General features: G+C 36.2%; 1 protein-coding gene across 2 annotated transcripts in view; it reads right to left on the bottom strand.

Moving 5' to 3' along the window:
• Window positions 1–3,984: 3,984 nt before the first annotated feature.
• The window catches only part of SPTLC1 (serine palmitoyltransferase long chain base subunit 1), a 34,829-nt gene continuing 15,717 nt past the window's right edge, over window positions 3,985–23,096 (bottom strand). The window contains exons 6-16 of one of the 2 annotated variants that reach the window (XR_003989120.1): window positions 20,661–20,793; window positions 19,164–19,293; window positions 17,330–17,419; window positions 16,184–16,291; window positions 14,692–14,787; window positions 14,276–14,372; window positions 13,161–13,215; window positions 9,228–9,345; window positions 8,269–8,342; window positions 5,771–7,815; window positions 3,987–4,175 (exon numbers count right to left, since the gene is read on the bottom strand). Coding sequence is in view for 1 of the 2 variants with exons in the window: in XM_030470014.1 (XP_030325874.1) it covers window positions 7,722–7,815; window positions 8,269–8,342; window positions 9,228–9,345; window positions 13,161–13,215; window positions 14,276–14,372; window positions 14,692–14,787; window positions 16,184–16,291; window positions 17,330–17,419; window positions 19,164–19,293; window positions 20,661–20,793 (995 nt within the window). In the remaining variant the exon portion in view is untranslated. Of the gene's footprint in view, window positions 7,816–8,268; window positions 8,343–9,227; window positions 9,346–13,160; window positions 13,216–14,275; window positions 14,373–14,691; window positions 14,788–16,183; window positions 16,292–17,329; window positions 17,420–19,163; window positions 19,294–20,660; window positions 20,794–23,096 lie in introns of both variants that reach the window. The other variant, XM_030470014.1, reaches the window with a different exon arrangement.

The following is a 23,096-nucleotide window of genomic DNA, read 5'->3' as shown; positions in this document are numbered from 1 at the left end:
CTCAAAAGCAAATATTGCTGCCATTTTGCTATCTGTGATGACAAGAACTCCTTCACCTATGAGTTAGTTTACTACAGCTTTCTTCTACCGTATTGGCTGCACAAAGAATCTCTTTGGCCACAGCAGTACACATATGCTGAACTTTTGTTTATTTTTTTTAAACAGTTGAACTTGTTCAAACCTTGCCATTTGATAGTATCTCTGAGCTCCGATTCAAACAGTCAAGAGGAGTTTTGTCTGTTTTGGGGTTTGTTTTTTGTTTTGTTTTGTTTTTCATCTGGCTGTGGAAAATGCTGTAGACCAGCATAACAAATGCATTTATAGAATGATGTGTGGATACATAATCCACATGTGCATTCAGCTCTGGGGCCAGCAGGACATGGACCTGTTGAAGCAAATCCAGAGGCCACAAAGATCATCAGAGGGCTGGAGCACCTTTCCTATGAAGAGAGGCTGAGTTGGGCTTGTTCAGTCTGGAGAAGAGAGGGCCTCAGGGAGACCTTATAGCAGCCTTCCAGTATCTAAAGGGTCCTACAAGAAAGATGGAGAGGGACTTTTTACAAGGGCATAGTGATAGGTCAAGGGGGAAAGGCTTTAAACTGAAAGAGGAGAGATATAAATATTAGGAAGAAGTTCAGAAAAGCTGTGGCTGCCCCATCCCTGGCAGTGTTCAAGGCCAGGCTGGATGGGGCTTTGAGCAACCTGGTCTAGTGGAAGGTGGCCCTGCCATGGCAGGGTGTTGGAACTATATGATCTTTAAGGTCCCTTCCAACCCAAACCACTCTATGATAATAAATTCCCTTTGATATCAGACATTGAACTTTTCCCCTCAGTTGCAAGTAGTATATATCAATTCATTCCGCTGCTACATGATTTTGCAGTTGCATGCAATTTTGCTGAGTCACTATTACTATTTTTTTTTTCTGGAAAACCAACAGATTTTGACATGCAACGATTTCCAGTCCTACGAAGCAAGCTCACCATTCTCCAGTGTGCACTGTTACTCCCTAGACTTGGGTGAACCAGTAACAGGTGAGCAACAATTCCGGTGATAATTAACTTCTATAACCTAGTTTCATTATTAATGATAGCTAGACCCTGCTGTCCATTTTATCCACTGAGCTGCACTGCAACACTTTGCATTCTCGTAACTTACTCTTAATTAGCCCTTAATGAGACTTTACAGTCCTGTGTTCAAACTGAGAGCCCCTCAAATTCTAGCAAATTCCACCTTTGTAAAAAATGTCACTATCTTGCTGTCTTGCACCTCACAGCATTGAGAAGATATTTCCATTTTTGACCTGTAACTCCAGCATGTCGGTACTGCAGCTGTGATATCTTACCCACACTTAATTCTATGGTTTCAACTAGTAAAAAGTTACTAAAATGGCAAAACTGGCCTTCTGTACTTAGAAGTGACCGCTGACACTTGAGTCATTTATGTGTTTCTACAGATTTCAACTTACACTTCAAACCTCAAATATGTGTGTATTCTAAATGCACAGCATTCACGAGCACTATGTATCAAGAACAGATGAGAACTGGAACTAGGCTGAAACTAAGTCATTACATTTTCACTGAAATCATCACTTAATAAATCCAATTAATTTGTGTCATCATATTAAACCCCTAATTTAATGCAACTTGCTGCACATTCCTTGCCTCCCACCAGTCAGGCAACATCAATATGCCTCAGCAATTTAGGAAATGTGGACTTAATCACTAAAACAAGGTCTACTGTATATCAAACACTTTCACTGCTTACGTAATTTTTTAGCAACTAAAAATGCATGTATTTTTTTGGTGGCTACCCTGAAAAACAAAGGAAAAAAGCAGGAAGATGTCTGGAAAACAAAAGCATATGAAATAGCAAAAGCTTCAAGAAAGAAGAAAGCAACCTATTTAAAACATCTAATCTTTTAAAATCCTTAAATATTTTAAAATTATTCTTCTCAATATAGCAATTAATGTATAAGCAAGTATTTAAAATTTGCTTATTAATTTGATCTGAAAATTGACACATTTCAGTAAAGCAAACTGCATACTATCATACCTATGGCTTAACTTCTTCCATGCAGTTCTTCTATCCATGAAAAACTCAGGAAATTTATTATTGCAAATGACGAGTACTGTTTGCTAGCAATTGTGTGTAGCTTGACCACAAAAAAAATCTAAGGATGGATCAAAACGAATGTGTAGTCTTCCACCAATAAAATATTCTATCTGAACAGTCATAAATAGGATATTGTTACCATCAAATATTCCATAGCATCAGCTACTTTAAAGACCACTTAAACACTCACTGATTTTAAGCCGAAGTGCTGCATAAGAAGGTAAGGGCTGTCACAGTCTTGTTTAGATGCTGTAACTAAAGGTCACATTCATGAGTGACACCAAGACAAAACTTTAGTCAGTACAAACATGATAGCAGCTAGCTTATGAAAAAGTATTATCCTGGACAAAGTTAAACCAAAAAAGTTAGTATTTGATCTTTCAGCAATTAATTGTACAGAACAGCCATTTCATTATCTTGTTATGCAGAACAGAGAAAGTCCAAACCACTGAAAAATGATAGGAAGCCAAACCCACCTCCGAGATTATTATGCCACATTTTTTATCCTCTCTTTAGCATCAATCTAGCATGTACTTACTGTAATGTGCCAAGTTTAAATTCCTTCTCTTGCATTCCCTCCAGCACCTACTGTGGCATCCTTAGGTAATCAGCAAACGGCCTACTCCAAAAGAAGCTACATTTTGAATAGGCAAGTGTCAGAAATTATTTCCTCTTCCCGTCTTGAGTCTAGAATCATAGAGTTATAGAATAACAGAACAGCCCAGTTTGGAAGGGACCTCAAAAGATCATCTGGTCCAAGCTCTTGTGGGAAAGGGAGCATAGATGAGATTACCCAGCACCCTGTCCAGTTATGTCTTGAAAGCCTACTGTGAGGGGGACTCCCCCACATCACTGGGGAGGTTGTTTTCCCGCAACTGAATGTTCTTCCCACTGTAGAAAATTTCTTTATATCAAGATGAAACCTTTTCTGGTGCAACTTGTGCCTACTGTCCCTTCTCCATATGGCTCCTTGTGGAAAACTATCTACCCTCTTTGTAGATACCCTTTAATTACTGGAAAACTGTGATGAAGTCCCCTCGATCCTTCTCCAGGGGGAAGAGACACGAATCTTCGGTCTTTCCCCTCAGGGCAGGTTCTCCAGCCCTTTAGTCATCTTCGTGACTCTCCTTCAGACACTCTCCAGTTCTGTCCTTGTCTTTCTTGAACTGTGAGGACCAGAACTGGTGACAGTACTCCAAGCGCAGTCTTACAAGTACCAAGTGGAATGATCACACCTCTGTTAGGGCCAAAACATTCTTTCTTTTGACCTACAGAAAAAAAAGTTATCCAGTAGATTATGCATTTCCAAATCTACTTAAGTTTCACCTCTGACTCTAATACTAGTTTTTGCCAACACTGGATCACCTCCTGGAAAATACAGCTCGGTTATCCAAAAAGCATGCAAAGTCAGGTGGTAACACCTTTAATAGCAGGGATAAATAGAGAAATATTATCCATAAAACACAGTAGGCAAAATTGCAGTATTTTCTTCCATAAAGGTCCTTCAAAGCTGTAACACATTTCATCTGGACTCAAGAGTTCATTGATACATCAGAAATTCTACACTGAGTTACAACAAAATTGTATCTCGCCCAGCGTCCAGCTTCCAACAGCAGTACATATGTATCTGCTACTTGAGTATTAGAAATTGGTCATGCAGAGAGAACAGTAGTTCCTTGACAGATACTTCCAACGATCTGCAGCTCAGCTGATTTATCAGCTTATGTGACTTGCTATAAACATTTTGCAATGATCTAGCACACACTGGATAGGAAAGTAAAATCTGAAAAATCCATCAACAGCAGGACAGTTTACGTGCATCATCTTATTAGCATGAAAACTGCCAAAGAACATCAAAATACAAGAAGAAATGTTATCCACACATTTCCTTTTATTAGGACACTGAAATAGTTTAATGTACAAATGCTTTGTGTTTGTTGTAAATATTTCCTCTTTTTAAGCAGCATTTACAGCTCATGTACATTTCTTGAGTCATCCTACGGTGCAAAATACTTTTGCAGTAGCAACTTCACAGATCAGTGAATGCCAACACTCCACAACCCTGTTTAAAATAATAAAGTCCAGATGGAGTGACAGAAAGGAGACAGTACAGCATTCTGTGCAGTGACTGGGATCATATTTCAAAAGTAATAAGAGAAAAAAAAAAGTTGTTCAGCCATACCTCTCTTTCTTAATACTCTCCTTATGCACTTCACCTTCTATCCAAAAAATGATTAGTATAATAAACAGAAAAGGCATCTGTAGGTTTTCCTATAAAAACAATGAACCTACACAAGTAACAATCAATTATTTTTAAATATTCAAGGAAAATATATCTTTTTTTAAAAAAAAGAATATATCATGAAGACATGTTTCTTCAATCCAAAATACCTTCAAAGCAAAAATTCTTTCCAGTCCATCCCAGTCACTACATATTGCAAAAAATTGATTTCATGAGGACAATTTCTATAAATGGCTCCCTCATTACAGCCAGAAGGCATTCTTTCTCAACTACCAGATACTAATCTTCATTAAAAACAAAAAAAAAAAAAAAAAAAATCATTTTTGATCACAATTTATTATCCTGATGCTTCCACTTAGCTGAAATTCTGTTCCAAGTACTTGGCAGAATAAATACATAATTTAGTTGAATTAAAATTAAGAATACAGATACATATTTTCAATAGAAACTCTGAAATACGGGATAATGCCCTTATGTGTTTGATTCACCTCAAAGCATCCTGCTAAATAGCTTTCCATTTATTTACTAAGACCCCAGCTTCACTCCCACATCAGAAGAAATGGATGAAAAAGTCCCTCTTTATCCAAATGTAACTACAAAGCAATTAAAACAGGCCTGATCATATACTTATCACCCTAGAGCACTGAGAACTTCAGCATCCTAATAGGCTTCTTATTTTTTAATGCCAAAAGTTTAACCAGAACATGTGCTGTGTGTCTCCATAACCCCAACTTTTTTTCCCCCCAGAGCCATACTTCCATTCATCTGCTTGCCATGTCAGAGACATTTATTAGAAAAGCAAAAAAGAAGAGGGCCAGGCATGGTTAAACTGACCAGGGATATATTTCTCCATCAGCTACATCTCATAAGTGTCTTAATTTCTCACAGAGCCGCATATATAATTTGCCAGTAAAACACACGTTATAACAGTACTTCAGTTGCTATCAATCAGAAGGTGTTCACTTTAGTGTGATCTAAATGCTGCTTTTCTATACACTTGTGGACAACAAAAATGGACAAAGGCCATTTTTCCAATGGTTTAATGCTGGGTATGTGTTTGCCAAATGAATCGGATAATAGTATCTCTCAGCAACATACCTGAACTTTAGTTTCATCAGAACCACTTAGTCAGAGCTTCGAAATTGCCAGAAATTCCACTCTGCTTCCTGCCAATTTAGATATTATCACTTCACTTTAAAGTGAAAAAAAAACCAAAACCAACAAAACAAACCCCTGTATCTAAAGATTGTTGCTAATTCTCAAAAATGCAACAAGAAAGTCCCTCCCATTGCAAGCACCTTAAAAAACACCAAAAAAAAAACTCCAACCCCAGAAAACCCCAAATAAAAACCCACCAAGAAATGAATATAGATCCTGCAACCTAGTATTTCAATGCTAACTAGTGATTTGCTTACCTTCACTGGTTTACCTTGAACTCCAAAACCATTTATTATGCTGCATTGGAATCAAAGTACCTAATTTGTTCCCATCTTACACATCAAAGGCTTGAGTTTACTTGAATACTCAGGTTTATATTATCAAACCAAAAATGGCTTACAAGCTCAAAGTATAGCCATAGGTTTTAATTTCCATTTCTCTTAATTTGTGATGTTCTTGAGAGGGTTGATTGTTCTGCACTTCAGTTCCAGTCTGTAAAATGGGAATCAGCTTCCTTCCCCGTGTTTTTACTCTTTGGAATTGTTGGCTTCTCACAGGCTTTTACTCAGAGTTAATAGAGAAAACATAAATGTCAGTGAAATAGGCATACTCTTTCACATTGGGATTACTGTTCCTCTGCGTTGCACAGCAGATAATGATTTGACTATTTCAAATAGTCAAGCAACAGTCACAAAGGTGCACCAACACAGCTTTAGGTGGTTCACCTGAGTGCATGCAGCTGAGAAGTTTTGAAAGCCAATGTACAGAAAATCATTATGAACTGAAGGAGGCAACACAGACTGTGCATATCTGACACAGAATATTCAACAAAATACAGTTGATCATGGTACAAAATCTAATTATAAGTAAAAATCTGAATCAAACATGATTAACTTTTTATTTAAACAGAGATGTTCCTCAAAAATAGTCTTGTAGCAGCAACCAAAAGGGCACATAAGTACAAAACAACCCAGAATACAGATCAGGCAGAATATAAAATCTTTCAACAGGCATTCTTAAAGCAAAACCCTGAACTACATAGCTATCATTTTTATTCTATAAGAAGGTACAGCCTACTGTCATCCTTCCTTACCAGTTTCCTCTCATTGGTGTAATGTGTCCATCTGTGTAACGTCCACCTGTGCTTCCTGAAAATCTGGACAGCATAACCTCCATATATTACTATCCAATTAGCTAGGGATTTTATATGCATGTATTGAGTTGTGTTTCAGTAATCTTTCTACAATCTAAACTCTTATTAGTTACCCATCTTTCCCTCCAAGGTATAGCTGCTCAGAAATAAAGTGTAGCACATACCATTATAGTGCTTCAAAGTAGTTTGACTAAACTAGTACAGAGTTGTTTCAAAATCTTTGTTCATTCTTCATGTTGCTTATGACTCCTCTTCAAGAGTAGTGCAAAGTCTGCCTGACTGAACACACTATAATGGAATTACACCAATTTCACAATTTAGAGTTTTCAGTTTAGATGTTTTAAAGTTAATCATATGAAAAACCTCACCCATAATATCAAACATGCATATAATTATATATGAAATGCAGGAAGCAAGTAGTATTTAATATGGATTTACCATTTAGACAATGGAATTCTCTGGCTAGGCATTCTTAAAAACTGGCTTCCAGAAATGGTTAAAGATATAAACAAAAAAAGAATTTAAGTTCCTCCTATAATACGATAATAAATGACATAATATAGCACAAAATTATCTCTTAAAGTGTTATATTCTCCCTTTTGACAGTATTAGGAACAGCCTATCGTTAGGGGCGGTGTGTGGGATTTCCTGGAAACTTGTTTGAAGTTCCTAAATTCTAAGGATATGTAGAGAAAATGAGACATTTTAGATGTTTTGGAGGAAAACAATGTTCATACACATTTTTGAAAATGTTTAAACATTTGAAGAAATTAACTGAAAACTTCTTAGATGCAACTTATGAAAGAGTCATGTAGGCAACAGTGATATCTCATTTGAAAGAACGCTGGTAAGTGGTAGAGTTTGAATTGCAAGTACACTGTGTCATTCACAGGTTCCAAAATTCAGCATTCTTCCCCTCACTGCATTTGTACTGTTCTGGAACTATCTTGTTACTCAGACAGGTTTCAATGCCATCAGTGGCAGAACTTGGAAGTCACTACACAGTGTAAAATACAACCTGATAAGCTGGGGAAAGAGGAATGCAATCCAGCAGTCTAATTCAATACAGACTGTGCAGCTTCCTTAATAAGTGATGCAGCTTTGTCCAGTTCTTGTTCTGTTTGTTCCACTGTTATCACTACTCGAATACTAGAAAAAGAAAACCAGAACATAGAGAGTAAAATTTACTCCTTGCCTTCATCTTTGGAATTATCTTGTACCAATTTTAACACATTAAGACCACTACCTCTAGGGAAATTATTACGGATTCAAATTCAACCAGAAACAAGACCTATGTCTAAGCAGAAATGATTACACTACCTCTTTTTAACTCCATCACACTACAGATATGTGATTATCATCTTTTTTACTTGCAAATGTGCAGATTGTGGAAATGTGCCTGGTAGTTTTGATACAGTTACTTCAGGGTATTAGGATCCTGTAACAGTCACTGATAATATACCTCAAAATGGAGCCTTTCCCATTATTTACAGAACGAACTACTCAATCCAGTCTATTGAACAAAACCCCATTTTCATTGTATGACAAGAGATAGAGAGTCATATCCAATAAAATTAAATGATGTATTGACTTTCTACTAACCTGGGTGGAGGAAGACATTTTTCTTCTTTTTCCAGATAGCAGGCCTGAGTTAATGCAATACCACTATTCATGCACTACAAAAAAAGAAGATACAGCAGTTGTCAATCTAGGAACTTCTGATTGCATATCCTTTTGATGACCAAATACCTATAACTAACTTTTATGAGTTTGGTGCCAGGATAACTATAAGTTCTTTCCTAAATGGAGGTTTTTAAGTCTGTGAAAAATCATCTCTAATTTTAACACAGCATAAACACATGGAATTATAAACACATAAAATGGGTTAGGGTGTAGCTTCTTTAGCTTTCAGCTCCAAGTAATCAGACAAAAATGCTATATTAAGTAGGCTACTAAATTGTATTTAAGCATGTTTTCAGGGCAATCAACTTCAGAGTTTTTTGTTGTGTAGTCTTGTTTACCTGCCACGTGAAATAGAAAACTTCCTCAACTACCTTCATCTCCATCACAAGGGCGAAAGAGTGTATTGAAGACAAAAAAATACTACATATAAAACATGAGATTCTTCACAGAAAAAAACAAATTCATGTACTCAAACAAAAAAACCTAGACCTCAAATGGTTAAAATATTCCACCAGAACTCTGTTAAAATGATAGCCTTTATTCTTAGAAACATCATAAAAGTTTTCTAAGCAACAGTTTTATATGCAAATTTAACTTGAGTTTTGAATTACAAACCAGGAAACAATTATTTTCTTAAGTAAAAGGTCTAATTATATATTTTCATGCAGTGCTACATACCTAAACATCTGCAGCATGAAATTTTTAGAAGATGGTCTTTAGTATAGCACTATAATGAGCAAAGAAACTGAGTTTCTTGCAGCATTCCTGCAAGACATTCCAGCAAGTTATCCAACAAGCCTCTCTACCCATATGCACTTCATACCCATTATTCGCATTCAAAGACAACAATATATTTTATTTGCTATGGGGACACTTACATAATCCACAACTCTTTTGAGTAACTTCACATCATTTTCCCGAGATCCACAGCTTTCTTCCAACTGTAGGTGCAATGCTGGTGAAAAAGATTCTCCCACTACTTTTAAGCCAGAAATCCTAAAAAAAAAAAATAAAAAAAAAAATAAATGAAAAGCCTTCAATGCATAACCTTCTTGAACACATGTTGAAGTTCTAGATAGTAAGTGTTCCCCCTTTCTAGCTGGTGGGTGAGAAGAGAGCAATATTTCGCTTCACTAATACTGATGCAGACAAAACACATATGCATTTCAGCTTGCAACAGGTAAAGACAACAAAGCTTATCAAGGGCATATCTTTACTAAGGAGTTTACTAAATGTAGCTTCAGCAAGTTTGTGTAACAATAGGGACTCCTTTTGCAAAAAGGATTAATGATTCAGAAATTTTGAAAGGATCCTTATGCAGGAGAAATGTTACTGTGAGGCTTGCATGTTGCTGATAAAAACACAGCTAGTTAAGTCAAGTCTTTGGAGTCTATATTAAGAGAATAAATAATAATAAATCTTCTTACCCACTTCCGTGATAAGAAGAAACAAAGTTTATTTTTTTGCAAGATTTATGATTTTTAATTATTTCCTGTAAGAAAATCTTTACATGTCATTTAGTCAGAAGCTCCTCTAAAACTAGTTATATTACTAGAATTGCTCCCACATCTGTACATAAGGACAGCCGTTAACTGGGTTCCTAGAATATGATTGAATGATTGACATTTGATTGTCATTGTCCTGATTCAGGGCTGAGTCATTCCCCTCCAAAAAGCTGTAGCCAATACCCAAGCAAGACCTCTGGTCTCCAATGTTCACAGGTCTCATAAACGCATGTCTACCATCAGATGTGATACTGATTTCCTGACTTCGATGAGCTTGCCTCACACTCATTGTAAGTTTATACTCTCATTTTCAAGTGAGTTTTCTTTTTTTACAAAGTTCAAGACTCAGTCATTAGAAGAGATGTTAAATCCACAAGCTCCAGAACTCTCTCCTACAGGAGAGAAAACTGGCACTACAGACAGACTGAATCAATTATAACCTAGAAAAAAATAAAATCATACTTTAGCATGGAAAGCATCTTGCATTATTTCTACAATGCTATTTCAATTCACAGTCCATTCCAGAAAGACAAATCAAACTGATATTCTTCTTCAGCCACAAAACTGCAAATATTCTGGTGTCATTCCCCTACACTTGCAAATTAACCAAATACAACTTCTACACAAAAAGAAATATCTGGAAGACCTGATTTTGAAGTAACAAAGGAACAAAACTAGCCTCCTGAACTCCAATGTTCCTTTTAAGGCTAGTTTTATACAAATAAATTAAATATGCCTTGGAATGTTTTCCAGCTCTGTGGTGAATGGGTTTGGAATGACTCACATCCATACTTCTAAAATGTGAGCCTTCGCATCAGGGTGGCCACATCCAAACTGACTACTGTGAACAGCTCCTGGCTCACACCAACTCTTGAACTGTATCCAGGAGTCCTTTCAAAGAGCATTGTTTGGCCTGGGCCAAACCCATGCCACAGATCACTCCAATAATTTCAGAAAGTAGACAATTGAGATCCAGTGCCCAGGAATGAATGCTTCCAACATTAACATACCAGTATTGAAGTGGCCTTGAGGAGCATCTGCCTCATCCCAGCTACAAGGCTGGGCTGCAGAACTGAGTGGCAGTCCAGGCTCCCGGCAGTAGGAAACCCTGTGGAACCATGCTGCTCCGAACACCATAAACATTTCTGCCAGTTTTGCTTACAGAAATCTAGAATAAGGTCTCATTGAAAAAAACCATCAAGTTTCTCTGGAAGCAAAAATCTTTAAAATTAAATCCTCTTTCCCTCAATGAAAACCTGCTTTATCAGGAAATTCTCAGCCAGGTGTAGGATATGCAATAAGTAATGAACTACTGAAGGGGTACTACTTGATCTTGTCATACTTTTTAAAAAACCCACAAAATTCTGTCTTCCTGCAACAGAGCTTCTTCATTTCTACTTTCTAAGACACTACATATTTCTTAAATACTTAAAATACTTAAATACCGAAATCTACTTTATCTAAGGTTGTTAAGAAAGTTAAGAATATTCCCAATTTGTGTTAATTATCCCATCTCTTACTGCCTTTTCTTATGGCTTTACAAACTGCCATAGACAGTACGAAATGATATCTGTACCATAAAGAATTGGAATCAAGCAGCATTCATAGTTAGGCAGGGAAGATGAGTACATTTAACATCACAGCATTGAAAAAAGCTTTTCTGAAGACTTTGCCTCCTCTTCAAACCATCACACACTTTTTCTAATGTGGTTTTACTAATAAAAACACATTGGACCCTGCAAATATTATTTCAGATCTTCTCTACGATATTGCTTTATGCAATTGTTAGGATAGTTTTTCTGCTACAGGGCTTCCCAGTTTCCTGGTATTGTTAAATCATTCAAATTCTTTCCCAGTATGACCTAGAAGAACTACTATTTTTTTTTTTTTTTGACACCTATATTAGCACACCATTTTCTATAAGGCAAAAATACAAAAATCCTATTACAGACACTCAGGCATTTTGCCTACTTGTTGATTTGTGATTATACTAATCACTGAATTTAAGCAAAAAAGAGAATCAGTCACCGCATAGAAAAGTACCAGCCATGGCTTATTTGCTTCTGTTTTGCAGTGAATATTAACAAGGTTGATAATTTTTCCTTACATTCTTTCCCTGTATTTTAAACATGTTTGAAAAATGACACCTAAAAATTACAGTTAGAGGAGGATATTACTTTGAGCTCAATCATAACACTCTATTACTAGGAAGAAAAGACACTAACAGTTTTCAAGTTGCTCCAAAATTTTAAATTTCAAGCATAGAAGCATCTGGGCATTTTTGACCCGAAAGCCCGTGCATTTTAAAGCCATGTTGAAACACAACACAGCCAAAGGAAACGAGGATTAGTTCATGGTAGAATTATTCCAAAGAAGTTGAATATAGCTAAAGTCCTAACATAAAACATCAGCTAAGCAGGAAATCGCTTATTTGAACTAATAAGGAACTCACACTGAGTAACTAAGTTACTAATACCACAAAAAATCAGCTAGTATAATCAATCATGCATTACAGATTTTGTGTGTGTTTAGATGTCATTCATTTCCGTAATATGTAACAGAAAACTGTTGAAGAAAATTGTGAAATACCAGCTAACATACCTATTACATGGTTGTTGAAAATTCACAGTAATTTCTATATTTTTTTAGTATCAAAACCTGACAGAAAAAAGCAATTACTCAATATAAATATATTTTAAGAGAGAATAGTGTTAGGAAATTTTAAACAGAATCCTCATTTTTCAGATAAATTCTTGCAATCTTATCCATAGTTCTGGAGGCACGTAGATTTCTATTACTATTTAACATTCAAGTTTTATATGTAAGAACAAAATTGTGTTAAAAGGTGACTGCAAGGTACATTCAGTTGTCTGAAAGACTATCTGCTAAGCTGCAACCCAAGTGCTTTTACTTGGACATTTTTTTTTCAAAATGCTTATCAACACTTCATACCATTGAAAGCTACCACACTCTTCTAAAGACTTAAACATGTAATGGCTTGCAATCATCCTCACTAGCATGAAGGTGTAATCTGATTTCAGTATCTGTAAAGAGATTTTTAAAACTTGGACACTTGTTAGCAGCATAACAGAGACAACTGGAAAAGGATTATTTTCTTCCTTCAATACATATATAATTTAGTGTACATATCCCAGTCCAAGTATCTGTAAAACCAGAAATAGCTTCGGTCAAGGAGAGTTCTTTAAAAAGTTGGCATTATAAAGGCCTGGTCAAAATCAACAACACCTAAAAAAAAAACCCAACCAAAACCCCAACAAAAAACCCAACCCAAAATAACACACTTACCCCTGTAAAGCTTTGTGAATTCGTTCACATTTAGCCCGGAGAGTCTGAAAAATGTCTACACACACCAAAAAACAAACAAACAAACAAACAAAAACCACACAACAAAAAAACACACCACAAAGAGAAAAAAAGAAAAGGCTTAGAGATCTCATTTCTACTTTACATTTCTGTAAGTCTAAGATTTAAAAAAAAGCATTTGGGAGGAAAACTAAGAGACACATATCTATTGAAGTACTAAGTCTCTTCACTACTCTTCACAATGTTCCCAATTCCCATTTCTGCCAGGAAATGACAGGCTTTTAAGATGTGACAAATGCATACTTCCCTTGATCTCATTACTCCAGCTGCACTGGTTCATGATCATATGGAAAGGATGACACAAACACTTGGTAATGGGATTGAAATGCCAGGTCCAATTTACTTATATCTATAAAATATCTACAGCCATGCAGTCTCTGGTCCTTGATCCTTTCACCAAGTTAGTGCAGATTTATAAACAGGAAACTTTGACTCCTGGATCTGCAAACCTTGGTTCTGTTCCTTAGTAAAGGTTGACCGGGCACTACAGCTAACAGTCCTCTAACTTACTCTTAATTTTTTCTTGCTTTTGTTTAATTCAGAGGATTAGGCATGGGCTACCCAGTAGATTTTATTTGTGACAAATTAAGTACTGCCATCTCTCTGCAGATATGCTAAAACCTGTTGATGCTAATGAAGATGAAATATGTGGAAATATATTGCCATTTGTTTCTCTTTAACCTTCCCTACCTCCCTTTGTCTTGAAGGAATTTGCTTTCAAGGAAGAAGCATATCACTAGTCTATAAAGCAGAAGAATAATTTCCTATTTGCTTAGTGAAACCCATCTCTGTTCCCCCTAGCCCCAAATAACCTGCTCATTTTCAGCTGAAAGAAGGTAAGGGCAGGAAACACTGAAGAAGAGTAGGATGGGAAATTGTATGTAGAAAAAAAACCCCATGCAAGTAAAATTAATTAGCTGAAAAAGAGAGAGAACTTAAAAGATTAAGAGGGTAAGGAATCAAAGTAGGGAAAAATGTGAGTTATTAATTCAGACTGAAAGAAGACTGAAGAATAAGATTTTTCCTGAATTAAGTACCTGGATTATCTTCCATAATATTCAGAGCCTCAATAGCAGCTGCAGCTAACAAAGGAGGTAGGGATGCAGAGAAGCAGTAGCCTTGACCAGACAATCGCTGAGGGAGGGGGAGGGGAGAGAGGAAGAGAAAAAAAGAATTCACTTTTTTTATTTATAGCAGTATAGACAATGTTTTAAAAGTTAATTCACATCCATATAAACAACCTCTATTCCACACCTACAGGTTCACTGAAGGATTTAAAAGTAGCTCTCCAATTCACCTACAGTATTTCACAGAATTAGACAGTTTCTTACAGAAAAAAATGTTGCATAATAATTTATATCATAACACTCCTTGTTAATAGAGATTAGATTTATTTACTAATATCAAAGTAACTAATCCTGTCACACCATGTAAAAATTAAGGCCTGGCTTACCTGATGGTCAATAATAAAAGATCTTCCACAGCAAAATCCTCCAATAGAAGCCAGTGAATTTTCCATGTTTGCACTAATAAGATCTATATCATCAATCTGCCAGTTAAATCAACAAGTTATTAATGATTACATCAGGGCTATAAGACAAATCTATTAAAGGTGTATCTTGTTTCATATTAGCATGAATATTAGAGAAGATAATTTTAATATCACATATTAAAATGAAGCTACAATTGAAATAATTCTCAGCAAAACAAAAGGACTTTAGAAATTGAAATGTATGAATCTGTAGATAATTTTAATAGGATCACTCTTTTCCAGGCATTTCAATGTGAAGTACACAAACAGAAAAAACAAATTATATAGATACTGCTGACAATTCCTCAAAGCGCTCAGTGTGATAGTGCCCTTTAAGCATGTAAGCAGTCTCACTGCAGTCAGTAGGAGTCAGAATGTGATTAAGATTGAGCATAAGCCTACTTAAATCAGAGTTTGAGCCTTAGAGACACAATTGTCTTATTTCACTTGTTAGTTGCAAACGTCTTTTGCCAGGCTCTGTAATGCACACTGATGACCACTGCTACAAATTCCCTTTTTGAGCAGACAAAACTGAAAGATTATGCTTGTAAATTAATTTAACACAGAAGCCAATTAATCAGATAGATAGTACTTGGTAAGCATAACAGCAATATTGTTTGTTTCCTTTTCTAAAGCTCTCTCTCTTTTACACATTTGGTATTAAGATACTTAAAGTGAAAACAATTGGAGATAGGGAAAGACAGAATTAATTCTCAGAATTTGGTATTTCACTTCCAAGCTGAACTCAAGACACTGTTAGAATGTAGGGAGAGATGCTCCAGCCTAAGACCCTGGCAACCAGAAGAACACTTCATCCTTCCACAGCTCAGGTGGCTGTGGTAACCAATAACCACAAGGCTACTGTTTTGGATTTCCAAAGTACTCCTCAGTTGAATCAACACCATAAATGGTAGGCTCTTGGAAAAATAGTCTGGCTTAATCTGCAGGTAAAGTAATAAAGCAATGCCTTTGAAAAGAACACCAAAAGCTTTATCCCATTTTTTTCCACACTGGAGTAAAGAGCAATAGAGCAAAGTAGGCTGGCTATACACAGATTTTTCTGACTTACCCCTAGTCCCCAAATATTTCTGTGTAAGCATGACACTTTTAAGTGTATGTGGCTGGATAATACTACAATCATCATCTCAGAGTGTCCAAAAAAGAGATAAAATTACACATTGTAAAAATCCTTTAGTTATCTTCCTCACTAAAGATAAATAAAATTATTCCATGTAAGCAAGTGAAAGAAAAGTGCCAAGACCTGAATGCATTAAGACTGATAAAGAAAAGTATGTTTAAATGTCTGTCATACACTACTAAACACTGTTAATGCACAGGCATAAGAAATCAATTGTGTAATTTGTTTCTGTACAAGTGTCTTGTTCACAATAAAACTCACAAAAAAGGCACTTACATTTATTCCAAAGTGTTCAGTAATTCCTCTACCATGTTCTCCAAGGACTCCAAAGGAAAGGCTTTCCTCCAAAAATATTCTAACTTTGTATTTATACTTCAATTTTATCTAAAACAGAGCAAATGATATAAAATATAAGTCAAGCCAATCAGAATTTGGTAACAAAATGGGTGGGGGAGATAAGATAAAGACAGACAAGCACAGTATCCTGCATACTGCAAAAATGTTAGCTCTAGAGTTGTGTTCTGTCATGAAGACACTTTAAAAGCCTTTAAAATTCTCCCAACATGTAAGACTGGAGTAAACTTCATAAATGTTCATATACTTCTTATTTTTTTTTTTTTTTTTTTTTTTTAAATAGGCTATCGAGTACTTTCAAGATGATCATAGAATTATAGAATAGTTAGGATTGGAAAGGACCTTAAGATCATCTAATTCCAACCCCCCTGCCATGGGCAGGGATGCCTCACACTAAACCATGTCACCCAAGACTCTGTCCAACCTGGCCTTGAACACTGCCGGGGTGGAGCATTCACCACTTCTTTGGGCAACCCATTCCAGTGCCTCACCACCCTCACAGTAAAGAACTTCTTCCTCATATATAACCTAAACTTCCCCTGTTTAAGTTTGAAGCCATTACCCCTTGTCCTATCACTCCAGTCCCTGATGAAGAGTCCCTCTCCAGCACCCCTGTAGGTCCCCTTCAGATACTGGAAGGCTGCTATGAGGTCTCCATGCAGCTTCCAGGCTGAACAGCCCCAACTTTCTCAGCCTGCTTTCAGGCAGGAGGTGCTTCAGCTCCCTCATCACCCTCGTGGCCCTCCTCTGGACTTGCTCCAACAGCTCCATAGCATTTTTTCCACTATCTACTAGAATACAGCCTGCACAAAATGCCAATTCATTTGCAAGTCTCACTAGATATCCCATTGGGTATCCCATCAGAATCCCAATCCTGGTCAGAAGTTTCAAAATAATATAAGATTTGGGATCATCATTTCATTCATGGATGTTTGAGAAAGCAAAAAGGTAAACAAAAAAAACCTGCATGCAGAGCTTTTCATAGTAGGCTTAACTACATGAAAATACTATTCTATTAGCCTCATGTTTTCAAATACAGAGTTTAAAAGGCAAACCGAAACCACTTACCAACTCTGGAAGAGGACAAATGTCTCCTGTGTTCATATACAATCCTTCCACTACAATAAACCTTCGAGTTACACGGGCCTTGCGAGGATTCTTCAGAAAAAGATATGGTTTCAGTTCATATCAACTGTTACTAACATGACAAGCATTGAAGATTTTTTGATAGGGAAGGACAGTAATGACAAGGGAACGAAGATAATGTCTCTTTTTCAAGTAAGCTTTTACTTTAGTTTAAACTTAGCATTTATCACTTGTAACAAAAGTTGAAATGCCTCATTTGTCTAGTTTTTCTTTATTTTGTAATAGAGCTTTTGACTCTTGCAAAGGATTTAAGATGTTTTGTTTTGCAACAGATCAGAACCAATTCATTTGAACTTTATGAATAAAATACAAACAACTACACAACAGCTACTAAAAAAATCTTGGTTTCTATTATATTCATCATTAGTCTGAGCATTTATAAGGCTTTTCAACAAGTGCACCAGGATCCTCAATGCAGCACAAAGCTCTCACAAGCAGTGCCTTCAGAAAACACTATCCAAAAATATTCATAACATTCAAGTTACAATCTCCTTGTCTGATCTCTAGCCAATGTAGGCCATAAGAATATCCTGCACTGGTTTCTGTCTAAACTTCAGTGGTATGACGTGAGTTTTGTTGTTTTATAATGCTATTCCCCTGGCATTTACTTTAAACTTACCGATATCTTCTGATCAAGGATACTTTTATGTTTCTTACCTTTTTTAGTTCTTGTAAAAAGATTCAGAGAACATCTATTTGACATTTCTGAGTGGCAGGCAAAAAAGCTAGGCACAGTCCATTCCACAAGTTGGATGAACCTGTGGTGGTAACATCTACTCCTCCTAGCCTTAGTCAAACACACATGGTCTATATTAAGCTCTTGGCCACCAGCTTTATATTCACATTCAGCTAATTACATTAAGAAACTTTAACCATGTAGCTAAATCAAAGCACTCTGCTCTAACAAATCAAACATGTTACGCAAATTGCATCACTAGTCTGTCAGCCGCATCTAAAAACTCATGTAAAGAGTGTCTGACAATATATATTTTCCATGAAGGCATGTTAACAAGTATGTTGTCTATACATTTAATATTAATCAGATCCATTACTGATTTAGACTGATGTTAAGCTGATTGGCTTACAATTATGCAGTTTATCTACTTTAGCTTTTTGCGTGTTAGCACAGAATCAGCTTTCTTCCAATTGTCTGTTAATTTTACAGCATTCTGCAAACAAAGCACATAGTGGTGATTCTTTTAAAATTCATTAGCTGCTTTTGGATCCCCTTTTGTACTACTGTCAGAATGAGAAGCTAGCCAAACTGACCCAAATGTTTCAAGAGACAGAACATCTTAAGAGTTGAGTGCAAGATAGGGGAAGAATTTAAGCGAGTGGAAAAAAAAAAAAAAAGAAAAAAAGAATGGAAAAGGAAAAAAAAGAAGAAAAAAGGAAGAAAGAGAAAAAGGAAAGCAGAAAAAAGAGTCATATTTATTCTATAAATGAAACAGGATTAGCCAATTTTGTGTTGATTTTACAGTGTGGCATTTGAACTGATAATAGTATTTAACAGTATATCTGCACATAAAGATATTGCCCAACTGCTCACTTCAATCGGATATGCAGACAAATGCAAACAAATAAATTAAAAAAAAAATCTATCTTAATTACATAAGCAACATTAACTCCTCAATAGAGATTTATGAAAACCAAATAATTGCCTTCAAGCGTTGCATCCATTGAACTACACAACTCAGTAAAAAAATGTGGGGCAGGTGGTACAAAAGAGTACAAATATTTCTTCAAAGAATGGTACCTTTTGATCTTCAGTCTCTTGTTCTTTCAACAGTCGCTCAAGGTCAGCCATATCATTATGCTTAAATAACTTGATGTTACTACGAGATGCTTGTAATCCCTTCTGAATAGCAAAGCAGGCAGCTTCATCTCTGTAAATACAGCAAGCCCTTCTAAGTTTGCACTCGGTTAATTATTCAAAGAAAGCTGTCTATAAGGACTGTCCTGCTTTTGAGCAGATAGCTGTACTCAGCTGCAGTTAAAACCAGGTTTATTCATAGAATCATATTGAAGAGTCATATTTTATTTACATTTTGAAAACTCATTTTCAAAACTTCTCAACTTTCCTATGTACTACAGCCACTAAAAGCAAGCCAACAGTTTGGGGGTTTTTTTAAGTGTACACTGGTTCTTTTGTTTGTACGTGACAGCAGTTTATCTGAGCACAGCATTCCATGGATCAGCCACAATACCATGGTAATCATGCCAGAAACATCTCACTCAATTTACTCTGGGTCTTAGAAAAAAGTGCAAAGATGTGCCTGTAACATGTATAATGGTCCTCCACATACTGAAAACCTGCTTTTTAATATGCTTTGGGAATTACTAACCCACTGTTCAAAGAACTGCTATTTTTAAGTATTGGAAAAGCAAATCTCTGAAAACGATGGGGTGTGCAATTTCACAGCTGCTTAAATTGGAGTAATCTTTTAAAAGTGGCAACTAAATCAAACCTCCTGCACATGCTAAGTGCAGTATTCAACCAAGTTGCTTTTAAATATGGAGAGATCTTTTGTCACTTTTTTTTTCAGCTTTACAGCTGAAATTGTACACTGGCATCCTTGAATAGCACACAAAATGCTGGCCGTTCATCTCAATAAAGCTGATGTGGAAAATGCCCAAAGATTACCAAAAGATATAGAAGTTATGAAAGAACTTCTGTAAGGAAGTCAAATAGGCTGCAAGCCTTACACTTAGAAAAAGTGAGCAGTGAAAAAGATTTTGGCAGACAAATACGAAATTATCAGTGTGTTGTGGCTTAACCCCAGCAGGCAGCTAAGCCCCACATAGTCACTCACTCCCCCCATGGAGAAGATGCATCAGTTCAGTCTAAAAATTAAATGGATCAACTGAAATGAGTAGGTGTTATGTTCAAAACAGGTATTTCTATATATTTTTTCATCAAATGTTCAAGTTAAACTGTGAAGTTACATGTCATAAAGCACTGTGAATATTAAAGATTTACAAAGGTACTGAAAGAATAAAGAGGCTTATAAAAAATCCACCAACCACCACTGAATCCAAACCCTCCTCTTTCTGCTCAGACAATTTCGAATATTGTTACATTGTTTCTTTTGGGTTTTCACTCTTCCCTAGAGAAATTCTGACTGTTGGTCTCAGTGACCACGTACCAAGCTTTCTGATTCCTTAGTTTGACGCTGCATGGCTATTCTTTTGTAAAAAAATTTAAGGGAAAACTCCTTAATCTGGAATTTCCCAAGTAGAAAATAATACTTACACAAACACAATGTCCCCTCTTTTTGAATATGCAGGAATAGCACTGGCAATTGTTGCAAATCCATAAGAGTATAAAATAGCTTCCTCTGTCCTCATGAATTTTGCTAGTCGTTCTTCTAATTCTAAGTGCACATCTGAGTGAAAAATTGAAAATATCTGAGACAGTTTACTTGCTTTCATATCAGAAAGATTATCATTGCTTTCAGCAATCATCCAACTGAAGCAAACAGAATGTTTGTTTGTAGAAAGAGTATTACATCAAGTAACTTCCCCAAAACCAGCTGCAACCAATCCAGCCTTAAACGGACAAGTAATCTGGTATTGATCAGAAGCTTTGATAGATTTTAAAATATCTACGTAATACGGTTCTCCTGTTCTTATGTAATGGTAATTAAAATCTATTTAGGATTAGACCACAGGTAAATGATGCAGTGTTCCTGGACTGTGACTAGGGAGCACACTTCCTACAGTCAGACAACAAATAGCCACGTAATTTACAGCAATTAATGAGGTTCTGTTGGCAGACTGTCAGTTCTTCCAAGCTGCTATTTCCACTGCATATAGCACAGCTACCATTATAACAGAAAACTACTCTTGTTAGGCTGCAATCACATACCATCGCCTGAATGCACTTCGGCCAATTGAAAAGGTCACCATCTGCATGCCAGAGATTACTCACCCTTAAGATAAATTGACACAATTACACACACAGGCATTTCCCAAACCAAGTCAGTCAGTGATCCATGTTTGAAACAAAACACCACTAAATCAAAAGATTAAGAAGGGCAATACCACAGAGCGAGTAGTTTGTTCCTGCAGAAAGGTGGCCACAGCATGAAGTATTCTGCTTAAGCAAAATATCCTGTATCAGATCAACTGTTAATTTAGTTGTGTAGCCCTCTTGCCACTGCCTGCTTCTGCTAGCAAATATTAGTCAGAATTATGCCTTTTATCAGCTGGAAATAAACAAGACTAAAAGGCAAATAGAGGTCCTTAGTATGTTGAAACATCACCATTGGCCAAATTACCTTCCTGCAGTTATTGAAAGTACACTGAAACTAAAATAAGATGAGGCAACATCGGTTAAAAATACAGATTCTTCAATAGCCTGTGAGGCACAGTTACACCAATGTTGCTATTTCTAGCCAGGTACCAACAGCAAGGGTGTAGGAAGAAAGGGCTTTATAAAAATCTTAACTTTGTCATATTCAGCAAATATCTAGCACAACCTTTCCCAAAAGAGCACATCTACCTAATTCATGTATTTATACAATAAAACCAAAAGGTATGTCTTCAAACTACAGTCTCCCAATCACAGTCAAGACCAATTTTATCCAGAGACTGCAAACTATAAATATTCAACAATCCTTTCCTAATGCTTACCCAAGCATCAAAAAAAGGAATGGAAACAAATTATTTGGTTTTCCACTACTTTTAAATGGAAACAAAAAGTTTAACCACTTACTATTTGAAAAGTTTCCTTTTGCTATCTACTGATACCTAATGGGGAAAAATGTTTTGTTTGAGTGTAGAAGACCATGTACATTCTTCAATTAAAAAGAAAAAAAGAAAAAAAAAATATAGAATAGATGACAAGACCACCGCAGTTAAAAAATGAAAACCTGAGTCCCACTCAGCTTTACTCAGCAGCAACCAGCACCACAATGAGCAAGGTCTAAGCAAACACAGTGGGCAAAAGAGATATTGTCAGTAACAATGACCTAACAAATATAATCAGATTTGTGTTATGTAAAAAAAAAAAATTGCAAGCCTACTTATTTTTGCCAAGGGCAAGAATATTTACATTCAGAACTGACATACAGCATACACAAATTTGATACATCATTACATAAGGGAATGAATGCTTCATATAATTGTGAGGTTGAAAAGCTTAAGACAGTATTAAGCTTCACAGAATTAAGGCTTCACTACTGTTCCACTGTGATAAAAACACAGTACTATCTCGCTCTCCTACTCTTTATTGCAGTGATTTGCTTTAGTCTGGTTACAGCACTTGGGTTAGCCTAGCTTTAAGTGAAAGCTGCAAACACTACCTAGAGTACATTTGCACAGAGGAAAATATGATTGGAACAGCTTTCTACAGACTTATGAAACCTTAATAAAGCTATTATTATCAACAACTTTATGAATGCCAGTTCAGTGCCCAACATGTGCTCACATGCAAATCCAACGCACAAGAACCAAGACCAAATCCCACATCATCCCTTATACATTTTATCAGGTAGCCAGTCCCAATCTTCACAGTAGTACTGAAATTGTGGCTGCTAGGCAATCAACAATACCCTTAAAAAAAACCCACTACCAAAACAACGATGTCTCAGCTGTCATCATGGAGAAAATAACCTTAAAGATTCAGTTATGCATGACTATACTAGTATTTCAGGCTTATCATATGACAAAAGCACGCAGTTTTCAG

The sequence above is a fragment of the Strigops habroptila genome, chromosome Z (assembly GCF_004027225.2).
Source record: "Strigops habroptila isolate Jane chromosome Z, bStrHab1.2.pri, whole genome shotgun sequence".
NCBI lineage: Eukaryota > Metazoa > Chordata > Aves > Psittaciformes > Psittacidae > Strigops > Strigops habroptila.
This window is presented reverse-complemented; position numbering and strand designations above follow the sequence as displayed.